Below are 15228 nucleotides of genomic sequence, written 5' to 3'. Positions count from 1 at the left end.
ATTATGTCTAAGAACCAATGTACATACCTTAATTAAAAAATATTGCTAAAAAATGCTAACCATCATCTGAGCTTTCAGTGAGGTGAGTTGTGATCAGAGATCACCATGACAAATACAGTGATAATGAGACAGTCTAAACAATTGCAAGAGTTACCAAAATATGACACAGAGACACAAAGTGAGCAAATGCTGTTGGGAAAATGGCACCGATAGACTTGCTTGACACAGGGTTGCCACAAACCTTCAATCTGTCAAAAACGGGAGTATCTGTGAAGTGCAATAAAGTGAGGCACAATAAAATGAGGTATGCCTGCACTTTGTCAAGGGCTTTATATAGGGAAGATACTATAATGTGTATGGGAAGAAGCGGAGGCTCCAAGGGGATAAATTAATTGCTTCAGGTCATACAGGCCATAAGTAGAAGAGCCAGGTTTTAAACCTTGCTGCCAGACTGCAACTCCAGAGCACGTAACCTCTGTGCCACGCTGGCTTTCCAGGACCTCCTCTCTTCAGGACTCGATTTGGTCCACTTTCTTCTGCCTATTAAATCTGACTGGTGGGTATATTTCTTTTTGTTCTGAGCCTGCTTTTATCTAGATGTCACTAGGCCAGAATTGATAACCTCACTCAAATTAAATCATACATGATTAATATGACATCAGGAGTTTTTGCACAGAAAACTCATTTAGTTGTTTCATCTCTTCACAGCTTTGAAGGCAACATGGCCATAAGGGCACGGAGTATTTTAAAAGTTAGACCAAAAAAGTTATATGGCAAGGGTAGAAGGGGGTCACAAGTGATAATTTTCTGAAATGATGCCTACTCTCACTGGTTGAAGATGAATTATTAGATGAAAACAATATTCATGTGCTCATGCCTTGTGTATTGCCTAATAGAACATTTTATCATTTTTTTTTAAGAATTTATTTATTTGACAGAGAGCACAAGAAGGGGTAGTGGCAGGCAGAGGGGGAGAGGGAGAAGCAGGCTCCCTGCTAAGCAAGGAGCCTGATGCAGGGCTTGATCCGCTTAACCGACTGAGCCACCCAGGTGCCCCACATTTTATCATTTTTAACATATCAGTGTGTCAATTCTTGCTCCTAAGGCAGGGAGCATTTTGATCCTAAACACTTGAAAAACGGATGAGGACTGGTTTCACCCCAAGGCGACTATACAGAATGATTTTGGGTGTCCCCAGATACATATACCCTTTAGCCAGTGGCATATAGAATCTTTGGTTACAATGCCAGCATCCCAGAAAGAATACCGTATTAGCATTATCAGTTATTATAAATTGTCAAGGGATAGTGATTCTCATCTAATATGATGGCTTGTTAAAAAGAGGGAAACTCCTCCTGTGTTTTGAAAAGGAATGAGGACAGGACAATATGTCAAAGGGTTTGGTCAAGAGTTTTGTCGTAGATGGACTTAGGGTCAGAAGACAAGTGTAAGGCCAGGTTCTGCACTTCCCAGTCCACCTGGTTTGCCTCAGTATGCCAGTCTGAAAATAGAGTGTGATATCTGTTCTAATTTAGTGTAGATATGAAGCTCAAAATTAGGGAACAGGTATGAAAGTTTTTTTGCAAGCTTCATAGTATTACATAACTGTGAAGGATTATCATTGATTTAGAGCATGGACTATTGCTCCTAAAGGTAAGTCTCTGGGGTCTCACAGTTAGATGGTGCATTGGGCATTTAGGGAACAGGTTAGGAATACTGGGGCCCTTGGCAATTAAAAAAGAAGGTGGATAGAGAGGGAAGAAAAAAACCTATGTATGGAGTTTGGAGGCTCCATATTATCCAAATTTAAATGTTACCTAGACCAACATTGAGGCAAGGTCCTCTCCCAACAAATGGCCCTTTAAGAACCAAAAGCAGGGGGTACCTGGATGGCTCAGCCAGTTAAGCTGTCCAACTCTTGATCTCAGCTCAGGTCTTGATCTCAGGGTCATGAGTTCAAGCCTTGTGTTGGGCTCTGTGCTGGGCATAGAGACTACTTAAAAATAAATACTTTTTTATAAAAAGCACCAAAGCAGAGTGGCACATCCCAGGTGCCTTTATGTATGGACAGCATAAGAAACTGAGGAGCGTCTGGGTGGCTGTCAGTTGGGTGCTTCCCTTGGGCTCAGATCATGATCCCAGGGTCCTGGCATCGAGCCCCGCGTCCAGCTCCCTGCTCAGCAGGGAGTCTGCTTCTCCCTTTCTCTGCTCTTCTGCTCCTCTCTGCCGCTCATTCTCTCTCTCTCTCTCAAATAAATAAAATCTTTGAACAAACAAACAAGAAATTGAATACACGGCATCCTGTGGTCCGTCAAACCTGGCATAACCACAGAGCAGGTACTCTGGTGAACAGCTATCACTAGCATTCTCTCCATACCTCTAGGAACCTGGCTAGACAGGCAGGAGTCAGGTTAGAAGGGTTAGGCCACATGCCTCCACGTAAAGCCTAAGAGAAGAATCCAGACTCAAATGAGTGATATCTCAAAGGTTCCAAATTTAGGTCCACCTTTCGGGTCACCTTCCCAGTCCCCTGCCCTCACGCCCTGATCTGGGACCTTTATTCTGCAGAAATAATTGAAGTGGGCTGAATAGTTCAAGCTAAAAAGAGTAATACCTTGCTTTTTCCTTGTTATTAAAGCAGCAGAAACCACCACAGGAGGCTAACAAGCAATACACCTTATTAGCACAGTATTTCTGAGAGCTTTTATTTTTTTTTAAGATTTTATTTATTTGATAGAGACAGATAGTGACAGATAGAGAGAGCACAACCAGTGGGAGAGGCAAAGGGAGAGGGAGAAGCAGGCTCCCCATGGAGCAGGGATTCCCTATGTGGGGCTCGATCCCAGGACCCTGGGATCATGACCTGAGCCGAAGGCAGACGCTTAACCAACTTAGCCACCCAGGCGCCCCTTCTGAGAGGTTTTAAAAAGTAATAGACTCTCACCTCCACCCACAGATTCTGAAGTTTTAAGGTAGAGCCCAAGAGGGGACAGTCAGCTTCCAGGACAGTGTTAATGGTTAAGGACCTTCTGCATCAAGATCATTTGAGGAGCTTGTTAAAATGCAGAATCCTGTGTCCTACATCCCAGCATATTGATTCAGTAGGCCGTAAGTGAAGCCTAGAAATCTGCATTTCAACCAGCTCTCACGGGTGTTTATACACATTAAATTTAGAGAAGCCACAGCCCCAATAGGTATCTGTGGGGGGTATGAAGGTAGCATGATGGTGGGGAGAGTAGGACCAGGGAACACAGTCTCTTAACGTGGCTCGTTTCAGACCCCTCCCCCCTACTGCCTCTTTCTCATCAGAAAGTTCCTTCATTTCTCCCCCTCTACTTTCTAATTCCTGTCCCTTGCCATGCCCTCACACAGATCTACTACTGTCTCCTGAGATTACTACAGAAACTCTGCCATAAACATGATTCTGTTCTAACTCATCTTACAGATTTCAAAACTGAGGCCTAGAGAGAAGAGATACTATAAAGATCACAGTACTGGTTCATCCCTGAAGCAGTCCTGACCCCTTTGACACCTAACCCAAAATCTTTTCAACTACTTCAGACTGCCTCTCATCATTCAGCTGATGCTAAAAGCTCTTTTCAGATACTGGTAAAGTAGCAGTGTTTTTTGTTTTGTTTTGCTTTTTAAAGATTTTATTTATTTGAGAGAGAGAATGACAGAGAGAGAGAGAGCACATGAGAGGGGGGAGGGTCAGAGGGAGAAGCAGACTCCCTGCTGAGCAGGGAGCCCGATGTGGGACTCGATCCCAGGACTCCAGGATCATGACCTGAGCTGAAGGCAGTCGCTTAACCAACTGAGCCACCCAGGGACCCAAGTAGCAGTGTTTTGAAATTACCTTCAAGATGGCCTCCTGCAACCAAGTCTTCAAGGGGAAGCAAGGTTCTGCATCTTAAACCTTCCTTGTTTCTTAGGTTCCAAAGCTGTTTATATTGATTACCAGGCAACCACCTCTTTAGAATTCCATGGGTCTACTGACAGAATTTGCGGGTTCAGTCAGTGGTATCCTCAGTTATATTTAATTTCCTTTTGTAAAACAAATTGGGAAACTGCATTGTATTTATTGATGGATGGCACAACGGATTTCTTGGTCATTCTTTGAAAATAAACCTCTAAGTCTGTGCAGCTCAATATTTTTTCCCCTACAAGCATTCATAAGTCTGCTGAGAAAGAGGAAACACATGAACAGCCCACTCTGGCGTGCTTCAGATTACTAGGCTGATAGAACAAGTAGTAAAGTAGAAGGGGTCTGTCTTTGGGGTCTTTTCCATTCCCCTTTTATCTCCACCTCCACGTAATCTCCTTTGATCATACAGTTTAATTCCATCTCTCCTGCTCCCCAAATCCTGGCTAGATGATCAGCTGGTGACACTATTTTTACAAGGGGACTCTTCAAATCCCATATTTTTATTAGTAAAATCCCAGGCCTCCAGAATACTGGTCGTTAGGAGTTCCCTTATGAAAAGAATTTGTCCTGACAGCAGAAAAGATTTCTGGGCATGAGGTTCTGTCTGTCTTGTTGACCTGGGGCTATTCAGGTGGTCACTGGATCTTGCTGACCAACTTGAGCACTCACTTTAGTGCCTGGGCTCAGGCTGTGCTTAGACCCTGGGACCCTTAAATAAAATCTTAAAAAAAAAAATACCCTGAGACCCTTAACAAAAGGGTGAAAAGGCATGGTCCCTGAGATGAAAAGACTGGAAGTCTTAAAAATTAAACAGAATTACCATGTGATCTAGCAATTCTACTACTTATGAGTATATACCCAAAAGAACTGAAAGCAGGGGTTCTTAAACAGGTATTTGTATACCCATGTTTATAGCAGTGCATTCACAATGGTCAATGTGGAAACAATCCAAAATCCATCAGTATATAAATGGATAAACAAAATGTATTGCATACATACAGTAGACGAGCCTTAAAACGGAGGGAAATTCTGATACATGCTACATATATGGATGGACGTGGAAGACATGATAACTGAAATAAGTCAGACAGAAAACGACAAATACTGTATGATTCTACTTATATGAGGTACCTCGAATAGTCAAATTCCTAGAGAACAAAAATAAAATAGTGGTTTCCAGGGGATGCAAGGGTTTTCAGCTTGGGTGATAGAGTTCTGGAGATAGATAGTGGTGATGGTTGCATAACACTGTGAGTGTACTTAACTATACACTTAAAAATGGTTAAAATGATAAGTTTTATGTTTGTATAATACCACCATTTTTAAAAACCCTATTTAACTATGAACGCCATGTTATTTTCTTTTCTCTCTCTTTTTTTAAGTAGGCTCCATGCCCAGTGTGGAGCCCAAGGCAACCCTAAGATTAAGACCTAAGCTGAGATCAAGAGTCAGATGCTCAACCAACAGAGCCACCCAGGCACCCCAGCCATGTTATTTCTGATAGAAATTCTGGACAAAGAAGAAAATTAAAAGTACCCAAAGTACCCCAAAGCCTAAGAAACAACAGTTTCGGTAATTGACTAGTTTTTTTTTTTAAGGTATTAATACACTTTTTTTAAGGTTATATGGATCTCTACCTGCTTTCAATGCCATGAGTTTCCTCATCATATTCTGCTATAACATTTTTAATGTCTACATCTCTTCTGTTATATGACTGCATCACAATTGATTAAACCAAATTTATATTGCTAGTTTGTTTCTCACTTTTCCTCTATTAAAACAATATGATAAGCATCCTTACAGCCAATATATATATAGATTCACAAATACTTAAGAGAAATTCCTAGAAGTGGAATTGTGAGTCAAAGGGAATGCACCTTTTAAATATATTTTTAAGGTCATACCAGTTTATGCATCCATCAACCATATATGAATATGTTTTATAAATCTTTAACACAGGACATATCATGTAAGAACAATTAAAGCATAATGGTTCAGAGCACAGACTGGAATCTGATTGCAAAGATATAAATCCCAGTATTTCAGGACACCTGAGTGGCTCAGTCGGTTAAGCATCTGCCTTCTGCTCAGGCCATGATCCCGGGGTTCCTGGGATCAAGTCCTGCATCAGGCTCCTTGCTCCGTGAGGAGCCTTTTTCTCCCTCTGCCTGCCACCCCTGCCTGCTTGTGCATGCACGTGCTCTCTCTCTGACAAATAAAATCCTTAAAAATAAGTAAATCCCAGTATTTCTAGTTGTTTGATCTTCAGCAAATCAGTTCATCTCTTCCTCCAAGGCCTTAATTTTCTCTTAAGTTTCTTGTAAGGATTAAGAACTATAATTATTTACTTTCTTTAGTTTCTGTGCACAGAATACACTGAAATATCCCACAGAACCAGTGCAAAACTAATTAGAGCTACAGGGAACTGCATGGTTAATAGCCAGCAGGACATGAGAACATTTGAAACTAGGTAAAAAGCGTTGGTTGGGAAGGTCCTTGAGGGTGGTCTCATGGGGAGCAGTGGCAAACAGGTGTGGGCTTGAATCGAGCTTAAACAATTTGCAGGTTTCTCTAATAAATGTGAAGTCATGAATGTAAAATCCAATACAAGGTCAGGGAAAGGGCCTGAAGTTTGACGAAAAATCCACCACTAGGTGGAACCCATCGATAGCTTATGACCAAGTGGGGAAAAGGTGAAAGGTCCCAGATGGAGAGAACATTTGCCTAAGTACAGCAAACTCGATAAGGCAGTATAGTAACTATGATCTCACCTATTTTTACACCTATAAGGAATGAAGCTGTGGTCACACAGCTAGTAAAACTCCAGGCCCCTTAAGTGTGGGGATGGGGGAGGAAGTTAAGCCTATACACAGGTAATACACAAGCAAAACACCATGATGCACACTTTTAAAGGTCTTATGATAATTAATGACAGTGAAATACTCAACAAACTGATAAAACTCAATCCCTGTCCTGCACTCTTCTTAGCTGTTAAGAATTTGGCGACCAGCAGCGTGGTCGCGGCTGCTCGACCCCGGACCCCTGCACCACGGTGGAGGAGGGGCTGGCGGCTCTGAGCAAGCAGAGGCCGGCCGGGCAGCGGGGGAGGCTCGGGGGTCCTGGCGATGCAGCACAACCGGAAACAAAGCACAGGGAAGCAGAAATGAGAAATAGTGTCTTAGCCCAAGCCCTGGATCAGACACCCCGGACCCGCTTCAGTAACTTAGCACTTGTAAACCCCGAAAAACCTAAAGCAGTAGAGATTACCTCATACAGATGGCAAGATACGGACAACTAAGTGGGAAGTTATCAGAACAAGGTTTAATAGAAATCCTTGAAAAAGTAAGCGAACAGAAAGGAAAACCACAGTTAAATTCAACAGAAGAAAAGTTATGGACTCTGATGAAGAGGACGATTATTGAAATTTAAGATGTTTAGAAACTGGAACTTAATGGAAGAGTTCTAGGACAGATAATACTGGGTAGAAGTGAAGATCTGATTGTTTACTTTGTTTACTGTCTATATACCTTTAAAAAAAATAAACCTGTTATGTAAAAAAAAAAAAGAATTTGGCGACTGGAAGGGCGTCTGGGTGGCTCAATGGTTAAGCTTCTGCCTTCAGCTCAGGCCCTGATCCCAGGGTCCCAGCACCGCATCGGGCCCCCAGATCAGCGAAGAACCTGCTTCTCCCTCTCCCTCTGCCGGACCCCCGCCCCTACTCGTGCTCGTGCTCTATCTCAAATAACTTTTTAAAAACTGATTTTTTAAAAAACGGTGGAAAAATAACAAAAACCCACTCAAAATTAACTTAAAAAAAATTGGCGACTGGAGACTTTCCTAGCTGCGAGAATCCTTCAGAGCCAGCCCTTATGCGGCAAACATTGCACAGACCGAGCTTCTGAGAAGCAGAGCTAGGAAAGTCTTCCCCGACATAAACTGCAGGTTTTTCAGCATGTAAAGAAAGTTCACGTGTGTCATTTTCGCTCTTGCTTTTAAAGGTAAGCCACTGACCTGGTGGGACAGGAGTCTGGCCCTCCAAGCTCAATGGGGCGGGCTAGTCGGCCCCACTGGCGCTTAACATGCAGATGAGGCAGCCCGCCACTAGAGGATCTTTGAGCAGTTTCTAACTTTCTTCACTGCCCTGTTCAGTTGACGTGAGAACTAAAATCAAAAGGCAAAATGATGTCCTCCGCCGGCGCTAGCCTGCGAGCTTCCGGACTCGGCCGATGGGGCCACCTGACAGGCTCTCCAAAGCTGTGGTCTGGCGGCCGGGTCTCATGGGCCCCTGCCCGGAAGACAGCGACCTGGAGCCTGGAGCCGGCCGGCCGCTGCAGCTGGGACGAGCCCGTGCGCATCGCCGTGCGCGGCCTGGCCCCGCGACAGCCCGTCACGCTGCGCGCGTCCCTGCGCGACGAGAAGGGCGCGCTCTTCCGGGCCCAGGCGCGGTACCAAGCCGACGCCGGCGGCCTTCTGGACCTGGAGCGCGCGCCCGCGCTGGGCGGCAGCTTCGTGGGACTCGAGCCCATGGGGCTGCTCTGGGCCCTGGAGCCCGAGAAACCCCTGGTGCGGTTGGTGAAGCGGGACGTGCAGACGCCCTTCGCGGTGGAGCTGGAGGTGCTCGACGGCCACGAGCCGGACGCCGGGCGCGTCCTGGGCAGGGCGGTGCACGAGCGCGACTTCCTGCGGCCGGGCGTGCGGCGGGAGCCGGTGCGCGCGGGCCGCGTGCGCGCCACGCTCTTCCTGCCCCCAGGTGAGCGCCCCGGGTCCCAGGCCTGTCTTTCTCTCGTCTCCTGCACTTCTACCGACAGTAAGGAGGTAGCTCCCAACATTGCAGAGGTCTGTGGGGGCCTCAAAGGGGGCTCTGGTGGGGAGGTGGCTCTGCCTCTCCAAAACTGAGAGGTCAGCTAGAAGACGTAAGGAAAGGGACAAGACAGTTTAAGTGAAAACAAAAACATAGGTAGTTCCAAGTCTTTTTTTTTTTTTTAAGGTTTTATCTATTTATTGAGAGAGAGCACAGAGGGAGACTAAGAAGAAGCCGACTCCCTGCTGAGCAGAGAGCCCCATGGGGGGCTGGATCCCAGGACCCTGAGATCATGACCTGCGCCAGCAGCCACTTAGCATACTGAGCCACCCAGGTGCCCCGGTGGTTCCAAGTCTTTTTTTTTTTAATATTTTATTTTTAAGTAATCTCTACACCCAACCCTTAAGTGGCTCAAACTCAACCCCCAGATCAAGAGTCCCATGCTCTACCAACTGAGCCAGCCAGGCGGCGCCCCTTTGTCACAGAGAGAGACAGGCAGGCAGAGGGAGAAGCAGGCTCCTTGCTGAGAAAGGAACCCAATGTGGGACTCGATCCCAGGACCCTGGGATCATGACCTGAGCCGAAGGCAGAGGCTTAACCAACCGAGCCACCAGGCATCCCTTTAATGATTTTTTAAAAAGATTTTTTATTTATTTATTTGACAGAGAGACACAATGAGAGAGGGAACACAGGCAGGGGGAATGGGAAAGGTAGATGCAGGCTCCCTGCCGAGCAGAGGGAGAGGGAGAAGCAGGCTCTCTGCTGAGCAAGGAGCCCAATGTGGGGCTTGATCCCAGGACCCTGGGATCATGACCTGAGCCACCCAGGCGCCCCCCCCTTTATTGATTTTTTTTTTTATGATTTCTCAGTATAGCAACTATGCTTCTAACTCTCACAGTATATTAAGGTTTAAGAAAATTAGCATGAAAGGGGCACCTGGGTGGCTCAGTGGGTAGAGCATGGCTGCCTTTGCTCCGTCCTGATCCCAGGCTCCCTGCTCAGCAGGGATTCTCTGCTGCTTTTTCTCTCCTCTCTTCTCTCTCTCTTCTCTCTCCCTGCCCCTCCCCCCACTCGTGTGTGCGCGTGCGCGCATGCATGTGCGTGCTCGCTCTCGCTCGCTCTCTCTCTCTCTCTCTCAAATAAATAAAATCTTTTAAAAGAACAACAACAAAACCCAAAAGCAGTTTTATTCATTCAACAGTTGAAGGACGGGTTTCCAGGCTGGGTTTCAAGTCTTTGGAGATGATGAAAAAAGTCACTACAAACTTTTGCATACATGTTTTTGTGTGAACACAAATTTTCATTTCTCTTGGGTGAATACCTAGGAATGAGATTGCTAAATCATATGGTAAGTACGTATTTAACTTTATAAGACATTGCCCAGCTGTTTTCCCAAGTGGCTGTATCATTTTGCATTTCCACCAGCAGTGTATGAGTGTTCCAATTGTTCTACCTGCTCTCTAGCATTTGGCATTGTCAGCTTTGGGGGTGGAGGGGGTAACGATTTTGCTCTTTTCATTGTCTGCTTGTAAATTATTTTTAATTACAAAAGTAAAGCATGCTTTTTGTAAAAAATCTGTGGGGCTTTGAGGCTCTGGGTATAGGGGAAATGTGGATTGAGCCTATGCCACTGTCTGGATCTTTGAAGACCAGAGAGGTCTTCTAGCATTTCTGATTGTCAATAGAAAACTTTGACATCACCAAGTAGGCAACATAGGGCTTTTGACCCCACTGCAGAGAGTTTGGGGAATAGTTCAGTTTTGTGTTTCGTTTCTTCCAAAGAACCGGGGCCCTTTCCTGGGATTGTGGACATTTATGGAGTTGGAAGTGGCCTTCTGGAACAACGAGCTAGTCTGCTGGCTGGCAAGGGTTTTGCTGTGATGGCTCTGGCTTATCATAACTATGAAGACCTCCCCAAAGGCCTGGAGATCCTCCACCTGGACTACTTTGAAGAAGCTGTGAACTACCTGCTGGATCACCCTCAGGTTGGAACTTCTGAAGGTTTTATGATCTATGTATCGCTGTCTTCATAACTGCTCTTAGTTTTCACAGAACATGACAAATTCACCACCACCACTCCCAGTCCCCAATACACACTGCCATTTAGAGTCACTTCTCATAGACTGTTTCTATGCAATCTTATGTTCTCGTATTTCCTGCTAGTAAAGATGTTCTTAGTTGGTTTGGAATTTTAAATTCCAGTATTTTACAGGATATCATAATAAGCCCAAACATATTTGGAACCCTGGCTTTGATACAGGAAGTAGAGGGAAATGGGAAGGGGATCACACTCTCCAGAAGGCCCTACGTTAAATGTTCGTGTATAACAACCCTCTCTTCTTTGTGGCCCCTCTGAGAGCACAGTTTTAAGTATTAAAGAAGAACTGGGCAGCCAAAAACCTTGGTACTAGGAAGTGTTTTGAGGTTCATGGGCTCAGGGTATCAGAGGATCAGGAGATAGACATTGCTTATTCTACAGTTCAGAGCTCAGTGGATGGGAAGCTTTGGAACTCTTAGAAAAGGTGATAGTGTGTAGTGGCACCAGCACGAGATGTGGATAGACAAGAGTTAAATCTGAGTTTTGATTTCACCAATTGCCAACTAGCCCCATGATCTTGCGGCCTCTCTTTCCTCCTCTGAAAAGTTGGGATGATAATATATCATTTAATTTCCTAGTACTTTTCCTCTAGGAGGAATAAATGGTTGAAAAGAGTCAAGGGTGCTGTTGTAGAAGCCATAAGGAGAAAAAGACTGCTGTTGAGAGGGGAATCGGAGGGCCATTTATAATAGATGTTGGTAACTGTGGCAAGAGCAGTCCTTGTGGGATAGTGCAGACCCAAACTACCCTGAGGGGATGGGGTAGAGAAGGGAAGACTGAAAGAACAACTCAGACAATTGGTCCCCACAAATCTTGCTGTGAAAGAGAGTAGAAAACTAGGGCAGAGTGGATGTGAGGTCAAGGGTTTGTTATGAAAATAGAGCATTAAGTATGCCCACGGGAATGGGCCACAGAAGAAAGTGATGAAGAAGGAGAAAGATGATGTAATTGTAGGAGCAAGTCCTGGAGAATGAGAGTGGAGGAGATTCCAAGTGCAGGCAGCAGGGGTAAGCACAGAGGCACTTTGGAAACCCAAGGGAAGGCAGAGAGCTTGAGCTCCTGTGGAACTAAGCATATCCTGCAGGGTGAAAAGAGGCAGAGTCCCTACTGGAGAGCTTTATTTTCTCCATCTGGTGTGAAGAGCTGACAGTGAAAGGGAACAGGGTTAAAGGTTAAGAGCCTTGATGTTGTCTTAGGAGAGGTGTGGCATGGTCTTTTGGGGAAGTGGAAAGCAAACATAAGTGAAATGTGGCAGGATGGATGGGAAACACAAATGCTAAGAAACCAGAGTATTTAGTATATCCTCCACATGGTTGCTGAAGTCACCAAGAATGATGATGGAGAAATTGTAGAAAGGAAGATAGAGAGGAAGAATAAGTGAATACCCCAAGATTGCAAAACTTGGCCAATGGTAGAGCCCAGATTCAGGCTCAGTTGCACCTGTTTTCCAATTCTAGGCACTGCTCATCACACTGCACTGTTCATGGCCTCATTCTCCTTCCTCTGTTGTTTTCTCAGGTAAAGGGTCCGGGAGTCGGGCTGCTTGGCAGTTCCAAAGGAGGTGAACTCTGCCTGTCTATGGCCTCATTCCTGAAAGGTATCACTGCTTCTGTCATAATCAATGGCTCTGTGGCCATTGTCGGAGGAGCCTTACACTACAAAGATGAGACGTTGCCCCCTCTGGGCATAGACCCAAGTCGAATAAGGCTGACCAAAGATGGCTTGACAGACATTTTGCATGTCCTGAACAGCCCTTTGGAAGGAGCTGACCAGAAGAGTTTCATTCCCGTGGAAAGGGCTGAGAGTGCCTTCCTGTTCCTTGTAGGTCAGGATGACCGCAACTGGAAGAGTGAATTCTTTGCTAACGAGGCCTCTAAGTGCTTACAGGCCCATGGTAGGGAGAAGCCCCAGATCATCTGTTATCCTGGGACAGGGCACTACATTGAGCCTCCTTACTTCCCCATGTGCAGAGCTTCCCTACACATCTTTGTGGGTGGTCCTGTCATCTGGGGAGGGGAGCCCAGGGCTCATGCCATGGCCCAGGTGGACGCTTGGAAGCAGCTCCAGACTTTCTTCCACAAACACTTGGTGGAGAAAAGTTAGGGGAACTCTCCTGAAAATATAACCCACTATTTGAAGTTTAGGAGGGTGAGACTAATATATGCTAAGCAGCAACAGTTAAAGACAGTTCACCCGCTGTATTATTATAACACTTTTAGGTTTTTATTCCTTTCTCTTTAAATGACATCACCATTAAAAATAGTCTCCATATGGGACACCTGGGTGGCTCAGTCAGTTAAGTGTCTGCCTTTGGCTCAGGTCATGATCCCAGGGTCCTGGGATCGAGTCCTGCATGGGGCTCCTTGCTCAGCAGGGAGCCTGCTTCTCCCTCTCCCTCTGCTGCTCCCCCTGCTTGTGCTCTCTTTCACAAATAAAGAAATAAAAAAAAAATCTTAAAAAAATAGTCTCCATACAAATTATGTCAGGAATGAAAAGAGAGCCGTAAGTATAAGCAAATTTTGTTAAAGATTAAATAGTGGAACATTACAAGTGAAGATGCCGTCTCCTTTCAGTGTTCTTGCCACGGTCACTACTGTCGGGGAGCAAGAATTCCTATCCCATATTAGGTCCTTCTAGCTGGCTAAGAATCAAATTGACAAGAGACAGATTAACAGGAGAAAATCAAATCTGATAGCATGTGCACAGGAAATCCACACAGACATGGAAATTCCAAAGACAGGCAAAACGAGGTATGTACGTCATCCTGAACTAAGGAGAAAAGGTTAGGGGTCTAGGACTTCGGAGGGAAGGAATGCACTTCATAGGGCAATAAGAAGAGCAGATGTTTGATAATTAGATGTTTGCCCTGCCATACAGATGGGTCACTCAGATACAGTTTATCTCTGTTAATAACCCTTATTCTGGGAAAGACCCTCAATTTAGATTCTTCCATGTAGTTAAGGGAAAGGCAAAAATTTCTCTTGAGCCTGTAGGGTCTCAATTGCCTTTAGCTCAAAATAATCTAGCCAAAGTGGCCCATCAATCCCTAGGCTACCATTATCCTCCACAAAATAATCTTTGTGATGGTTTTCATGTGTGTCCTTTCACATATTCTGCTTTAACATGGATATATATATACCAATAAAAAGTGTTTTGTTGCGTAAATATCATTTTAAAAATATTGATTTTACAAAACAAGTAAGTGCTGGGAAGAGGCAGCTTTTACTTGACACACACCTGATGCCACAGCAACACATGGAACTGACAGTGGTTTTATTTTAGTCCAGGAAGGAGGAGAGCAGTTGGGGAAGGAAATATGCTTCCAAGGCACCAATTTTATGCGTCATTTAATCCTCCCAACTCTGGGAGGTAAGTGAAAGAATATGTGCAAGCTCTTGTTCATAACCTTTTTTTTTTTTAAAGATTTTATTTATTTATTTGACAGAGGGAGAGCACAGCACGGGGAGGGCAGAGGCAGAGGGAGAAGCAGACTCCCTGGCTGAGCAGGAAGCCTGATGTGGGATTTCATCCCAGGACCCTGGGATCATGACCTGAGCCAAATGCAAACGCTTAACCGACTGAGCCACCCAGGCACCCCTGTTCACATTTTAAAGCAAATGTAATCTGCTAGAGTCAGTGATTGCTGTTAACATTTGTTTAACCAAAGAAAGATGACTGTGATATCAATCTAAAACTCTTCTCCCTAACAAAGAAAATTCAGATATTTGCACATTCGGCATTATACACTAGCAAGGTTGTTTCTGGTAATTATTAGGAAGGCTTGGAAATGGATGGTTACATCCACTGGCCATAAGATTAAACTTCCAGAGCGGAGATGTCTTCAAGAAAATATTTACAAATAACATTTGGAAACATATTTACAATTATAGAGAAGGAACAGGAAGATTATTAACATGTAAACATGGCTACTGGATCTTTTTTCTTAATATGGATTATGACTTGTTTATATTTCCCTTCCGCTTCTATCATTGAATTTTCTAAATCGCTACATGACAGAGAATCCTGCCTCAGATTCAGACAGCACCTAAATAAATAAAATGTCATCTTGAAAAAGAGCTCTTGGGGTGCTTGGGTGGCTCAGTCATTAAGTGGCTGCCTTTGGCTCAGGTCATGATCCCAGGGTCCTGGGATCGAGTCCCGCATCAGGCTCCCTGCTCAGTTGGAAGCCTGCTTCTCCCTCTCCCACTCCCCCTGCTTGTGTTCCCTCTCTCGCTCTGTCTCTCTCTGTCAAATAAATAAAATCTTAATTTAAAAAAAAAGCTCTTATTATGGGTGCTAATTAGAGAGGCTTGTGGTATCTGGCTCTACCAAGCCAGCACTAAACCAGAAGAAAATTGAAAGCCAAAAGAAACAAAAAGGTATGGAAGAGTCGAAGATTGGTTG

The 15228-nt window shown here is 44.7% G+C and overlaps 2 protein-coding genes and 1 pseudogene across 2 annotated transcripts in view; all 3 read left to right on the top strand.

Annotated features, from left to right (window-relative positions):
• RIOX1 (ribosomal oxygenase 1) overlaps positions 1–6157 on the top strand; it is a 32068-nt gene extending 25911 nt beyond the window's left edge. The window contains exon 5 of the mRNA XM_088024520.1: positions 5311–6157. The gene's annotated coding sequence lies outside the window, so the exon portion shown is untranslated. The remainder of the gene's footprint in view (positions 1–5310) is intronic.
• Positions 1423–7412, top strand: LOC114225687 (programmed cell death protein 5 pseudogene; annotated as a pseudogene).
• A 296-nt stretch (positions 7413–7708) lies between these two features.
• Positions 7709–13989, top strand: LOC114199379 (acyl-coenzyme A thioesterase 1-like). Its single transcript, XM_028091291.2, has 3 exons — positions 7709–8675; positions 10509–10711; positions 12343–13989. The coding sequence occupies exons 1-3, from the start codon at positions 8105–8107 to the stop codon at positions 12925–12927; spliced, it is 1359 nt and encodes a 452-aa protein (XP_027947092.1). The 5' UTR covers positions 7709–8104; the 3' UTR covers positions 12928–13989.
• The last annotated feature ends 1239 nt before the right edge of the window (positions 13990–15228 follow it).

The sequence above is a fragment of the Eumetopias jubatus genome, unplaced genomic scaffold (genome assembly GCF_037043125.1).
Source record: "Eumetopias jubatus isolate StellerSeaLion01/CBP00866 unplaced genomic scaffold, mEumJub1_p1.0 scaffold_7, whole genome shotgun sequence".
Lineage (NCBI taxonomy): Eukaryota > Metazoa > Chordata > Mammalia > Carnivora > Otariidae > Eumetopias > Eumetopias jubatus.
The sequence above is the reverse complement of the archived record's forward strand: the minus strand, read 5'-3'. Positions and strand labels throughout refer to the sequence as shown.